Source organism: Myzus persicae, unplaced genomic scaffold, assembly GCF_001856785.1.
Source record: "Myzus persicae strain clone G006 unplaced genomic scaffold, MPER_G0061.0, whole genome shotgun sequence".
Lineage (NCBI taxonomy): Eukaryota > Metazoa > Arthropoda > Insecta > Hemiptera > Aphididae > Myzus > Myzus persicae.
The window spans coordinates 1-6,395 of record NW_019100690.1 but is presented as its reverse complement, the minus strand read 5'-3'; the positions used below and the strand labels follow the sequence as shown (position 1 = coordinate 6,395).

General features: G+C 29.8%; 1 protein-coding gene across 1 annotated transcript; it reads right to left on the bottom strand.

Moving 5' to 3' along the window:
* Nucleotides 1–4,909: 4,909 nt before the first annotated feature.
* Nucleotides 4,910–6,389, bottom strand: LOC111041203. The gene is made up of 4 exons (XM_022325418.1): nucleotides 6,033–6,389; nucleotides 5,724–5,862; nucleotides 5,431–5,644; nucleotides 4,910–5,336 (listed from the first exon to the last, which is right to left on the bottom strand). The coding sequence occupies exons 3-4, from the start codon at nucleotides 5,640–5,642 to the stop codon at nucleotides 4,928–4,930; spliced, it is 621 nt and encodes a 206-aa protein (XP_022181110.1). The 5' UTR covers nucleotides 5,643–5,644; nucleotides 5,724–5,862; nucleotides 6,033–6,389; the 3' UTR covers nucleotides 4,910–4,927.
* Nucleotides 6,390–6,395: the final 6 nt, after the last annotated feature.

Sequence of the window (6,395 nt, the reverse complement as noted above, 5' to 3'; positions counted from 1 at the left end):
AAATTTAATTTTATATTTGATTAAAGTGTTTGTATTAAAATTAGGAAACCTATAAGGCTATAAGGTTCAGCGCTTAGCGCTGAATCAGATTAGGATCGGTAAAAACATGTACACATCATGCAGAAAGGTTTTGGCTCCGGTCTCCGCGCTGAAACGTACTAGGATCGGGAAATACACGCTAACCGTATACAAACAAATATTTCCTTTGTAAATCTTAAAATCCTTGTTTAAGCAACTCCCCGGGTCCGACTTATCGGGTCCAATTGTGAATCTAAACCATCCAGGGCGTCACTTAAACACATACAAAACAATTTATTCAAATCGGGCCAGCCGTTTAGGAGGAGTTCAGTGACATACACACGTACAGTAGAATAATATATAGAAAGATATGATACTAATTATATTCAAGGGAACAGCACGGTACCAACTCTAATTTCACTTGCGTCGGTCAGTAGATTGAATGGCTTACCCGGGAGATAAGGACAGAGTTGTAGTGCGGAGACCAAAGACTTCTTCAACTTCCGGAACTTTTGTTCAATTTATGACCATTTGGTCCTTTTGGTCAATAGATTCGTGAGTGGTGCTGTGATCTCTGCGTTGCGTGGCAGGAACAGGCTGTACCAACCACAAACGCCTAACAGCCGCAACAAGTCTTTCGTCTTTATTGAAACATTGTGTGAATGAAATTTTTACAGAATGTTTATATTAGCAATTTCTATGCACCATTGCATTTTTCAAATATTTCGATTCTTTTTAAACTATATTTTATAGACTAAAGAAAATTTATTTTTATTAGATTTTTTTTAATTTATGTCGATAAAAAATTCTTAAGCTTTAAAAAACTTGAAAATGTAATAAAACGTTCCTTAAAAGTTGTTGTAAGTGGAAAATTAAAAAAAATGGCTGAGTGTAAATTCACACTACTTTTTAATTTTGAAGTTAGAATTTCGACAAAATTTGTAAAAATCACGAGAATTCGTGAATTTTTGGTTGGTATGATTTAAAAATATAATAAAAGATTGTTCATAACATTGTTAAACTTAATTTTAAAAAAAAATACTTACCGGAAAGTCAAATTTAATTTTTATTAGAGTTAAGGTTCAAATTTTTACAAGGAATGATATTCACTCGATTTATTCTCTATGCAACGATTTTCTTATTTTGTTTTATTTCATAAACAAATAAAAGTAGATACTTTAAATGTACACAAAATATTTTCACTTGTTTTTAACTGTTTAACAGACATTTTCAATTTTTAATTTATTTAGTTTTTTTTTCTATTAATGTCAATAAAATTGAATTTGTCAAGTCAAAAAGTTTGGAAATATAATACAAGACCCCTGATATATTGTTAAACAGCAGTCAAAAAATATAAAAATAATATAATAATATATATCAAATGCATAGGCACAATTTTTTTAAATTATTTAAAGTTAAAATGTTGACAATTCATTAATTTGAAAATTGAAAAACTATTTTAAAGTTAAAAATGTATAAAATGTTTAACTAGTATAGCTGTGGATGATTGAAAATTTAAAATAAGGTTCCATGTAAGTAGTTTATGCTACCAGATAATCTAAAAAAATACAAATTAATACAGTTTTATGGTTATTTCATGTTCAAATTTGGACAAAATTACTTATTAAATAATCAAGAATAATTATCCAAAATATTTTGTTGTAATTTAAAAATATTATTCATAGATACTTGAGACTTTTAGGGTGTATTATTAATGTTTCAATGCACAATGATTTTTCAAATATAATGCTTTTGGTAAAAATGATTTTAACCTACTGTAGTACTAATGGTTAATAGTTAAATAAATTACTTTGATCATAATAATATCATCAAATATACTATATAAATAAATTAACCTACATTTTGGAAAGAATTAATTCACACTACTGAATGAAGCTACCTATAATGTCTAATAGAAAATTGTATTATATTTCTAAGCTTTTTGACTTGACAAATTCAATTTTATTGACATTTTTAGATCAGTATCCAGTAATATACCTCAGAGGTTGGTAAAATACAATCTCGCAGGTTCTTTAATTTTATGTTTTTATCTATTTACCTATTAAATATTAGAATTATATTTTTAACTACCTATTGAACACAGTATATCTAATAAATGTAGTAATTTATTTATGCTAATATTTTGTAAAAAACTAAAACCAAAAGTAATATTCATAATACTATAATTACAGTCTTAAGTTGAGCATTAAGTATTCTAAAATTAAGATGGTAATTGTACTATAGTTAAACTGTATACCTATTATACTAAGCTCTTGGTCGTTTTCAGCTAACATAATATCAATAAAAAAAAAACATTAAAAATTATTAAGAATAGGCAGGTAGGTTCAATCTTTGTAGAATGGTAAATAATAGTTTTATAATTATTACATTTTTACAAATATTATATACCTACCTATTTGTTTTAAAATTATAATAATACTCGTAAAAAGTAGTTTGTTGCTATTTTTATGGGTTGCATACACTTGAAATTTTTGTATTTTGTTAATTTGATATGGTTATGTCCATATTCTGAATACAAGATTTTTTGTTTTTGACTGATTTTTACTGTAATGGTTACTTATTAACAAAAACATACAATGTGGTGCATAAGATATGCATCGGTTTTGAATATCCAAATGAATTGTGGTGAATTTTGAATGGTAGAGGGAAGGATTCATTATAATTGTGGAAGTGTCTAGTTTTGCCAAGCGTCAGCTGCTGCCATGGTTTCAACAGGCGAGGAACTGTGACAAATGTTTCCAGAGCACCTGGTCAATTGAGGGGTGACATGGAGAGGTCTTTGCCTAAGAAAAAAGTGTTCAAACATCATCCTCACATCCTAAAAGAACTTGGAACAAAGTAAGAAAATCGCTACATGAGAAATCAAATGAATATCCAATATTATGAAGGTTTTAATTTCAAACTCTCGTACAAATTTAATTTGGCTTTCTGGCAGACATTTTTTTCTGATTAAGGTAGACAAACTTATAAGAAATTGTGCATTAAATTTTAAAAACTTAGATGTAAAAAGACAACATTTTTATGAATTTTAAAAATTTTTATTCTTAAAATAATCTGCAAATGTTTGTGATATTTAAGTTCAAAGGTTCATATAAAATAATTGTGGATTTATTTGAAAAGATAAATAGGTATGTCTTCTGAAAGGTTTAATCAGGATAAAGGAATAGGTAACATGAAACATCTATCATATCTGTTATAAAGAATTGCGGAATAAAAAATCCCCCTGGCCAACAATCCCAGAAAAAAATCCCTAAACTACAATATTAGTCACAAACACATGCAAATTATTAAACAAGTATTTTTTGAAAAGCTAGTTAATGTAATAATTACTAATTACCATCATTATTAATATTTAATGAGAAATATATACTTTATACTAATAATATTGTGTTTTATAATACTGCAATATTGTGTTTCTGTAAAATTAAACAATTGTAAAAATTTTTTTTTACATTAGTTTAGGGTATTTTCTATAACATTTTGATAATATTATATACGATATAAGAATTAAGAACCAAATTAAAGGTTACCTATTGTAGTGTAGGGTGTAGTTATCTCTTATAGTATTGTCACTTGTTATTAATAGTAGTATTTAAATCATTATAAAACTGGAATAAAACACCAATATTAGTTACCAGTAGGTAACTAATGAAATCATTAAGCATCCCAAGTCCGGAGTATAGATAGTTATAAAAAAAATTGTCATCATTGAGTAAGGAAGGTTGACGATTGATTTTATATCGGATCATTATGCTCTCTTAAAATTTGATCAAGTTGGCCTCGGCGGCAAAAACAATTTGTTCGCGCGTGGCGACCGACGTACAGCCAGTGCGTCTGTGAAATGGTCACCTCCGTTCGCCCGATATGCTGTTACTGGTAACGCACGTCCGCCGTAGACGCCGCAGACACCGTCCTGACCTAGTTAGTCATCCAACGACCTTTGCGGCTTTGCTAAACAACTGGCCGTCGTTGGGTCGTCTTTCCGGCCGATCTACGGCTCCTCGTTGTCTCCCGCCTTTATTCGCGACTGCCTTGTTTTTTACGCGACGTGCGTTGTCGTGCCTCCACACCTCCGTCGATGTGCCTCCATACGGCCATCGTTGTGCCTCCATAACCTGCGTTACGCCGCTTCGCCGTTATTGCGACGCTCCCGATAAGGTGGTCGGTCGAACGAACGACCCACATGTACCTTGTGCCGTTCGTACTCGCCTCATAATATTATACCACAGAGGCACAGAACAATGTAGGACTCGGTCAGTTGTGTGGGTTTACGTATTCCCTATTCATTGTTCGACCGTTATGGGCCCATTGGGTCCTACGGTGAATTGCAAGGCCTAACCTAACCTAACCTATGTCGTAGTAGTCGTATGTTCGAATATGTCGAAACACTCGAAGCCCGTACGCGACAACGAGTATTCACCGTATTGCCGTAACACCTGTAAGTGACGAATCGAACGGGAGGACATCGACGTCGGCGGGCACACTGTCGCCGTCACTCATACCCCACATAAACTGAAATCGAGTCGTCAACCGTCAAGTCGTCACCGGAACCACGGATTAATATACTGGATACGCAATGAAACGTCTTATCAATGCTTTTTTTGAGTCGCAGACCTTCTCCGACTGCGGCATAACACCTAGCGCTAATTGATGGAAATATGAACTAAGACAGTGTTGCTACATGATAATTACTTATTATTTTGTATACCATAATATTGTAACTATTCTTACATTACATTATTCCATATTTATATTTAAAATAAAAAGTTAAAATTTAATTTTAAAATTGTAATTTGTAATTGGTTTTTTTGGTTTTTAATGTTTATATTTTTTATAATAATAAACTAAATATTAAATACTACAAACAATTCTTAGAATTTGAAAATAATTAATGAGGAACTAATTTTGACAATTTTTTCTTCACTTTGTTTGTAGATTTTGTTTGTTTATTATTCATCCAAGTGAATTGTCTCATTCGCATGGTTAAATAAGACACAAAAATAAACTGAACTATTTCATGTTTATGTTCATCACAAGGAAATGGAATTAAATAATTCTTGTTAAAAAAATGGTCTATAGTATCATCAAAAACATTTGGGCTTTGAGCATTAAGTTCAAATGAATTTTCAATTTCTCTTAGCAAAATATAAAAGCCACTATCTGGTTGTGTCAAATAACCACGAGACTTAAGGTTTGTTAACTTAGCTGCAGGTAAGTTATTAGTACAATCATTATTTTTAATTCCTGATAGGCAAAGTTGACATTTTGTTTTCTTACTAAGCCTTCTCGCCAAATACCTAAAAAATAAAAAAAATGATTCATTTAATCTATAACACTTAACTATCTATAAACAAAATCAAATTAGTATTCAAAACTAAAATTAATATTTACCCTGCCAAATAATACACAACACAATTAAATGTTGTATCATCTTTAAAATTGGTTTCTCTAAATATATCATCCATGTCCCATTTTCCTTCCTCAACTACTTTGTCTATATAATTTTTTAGTTTCTCAATTTTTGCTTCTCTGACAAATGATTCATCGTTTGCTTTTATTGCATTTTTTAACTCAGTTAAAGTTATTGATGGTGTATAATCCATATCTATATTTTTAAAGTAGGTAATATGTTTTGAATTATCACACAAATATTATTACTAACAATTCAAAATTAAATTAGATACCATCAATAACTGTACAGTTCCCACTTTTTGGTGGTTTAACTAATGAGCAAACAGACAATAATCTGTAAAGTTGGAGGAAAGTTGGTGTAGTTGGGTGATCATTTGGCCCAGAGGTTTGTCGTATTATATCAAATAATTTCTGAAATTAAGTATCAATTAATTATATATGATCAATAAAAATGTTAAATTAACATACTTACATAATTAACTAGTTAAAGAATAACATTAATATACACCAGTATTTTATAAATTAATTGTTATTGCATTTAAGAATTTGAGATTTAATATTATATAATTATAGTTACTCACTTCTAAACTATCTTGGTTTAGTTTTGAAGTCAAAACATAGGTGAAACCACAATCTTCTAATAAAAATAATACTAAATCAATTGTAGACTTTAGTGTTAGCCTTAAAGATTCTGCAGTAGTTTTAGTGAGGAATTTTTTTTCTTGTATAAGACCATCTTCCAGATTTTTTTCCCATTCATCTAACCATAGAAGATTTTGTTTTAAAACCTTCAAAAATAAATAAGAGTATAATATTTTTCAATATTAGCTATGTTCGATTGAATGTAAAAAATACCTACCTAACACAATTTGTATTTAACTCTTAAAGTATTTAACCACACAAATTTGTAACACATATAAACACAGATTTTTATAAGTGGAAAT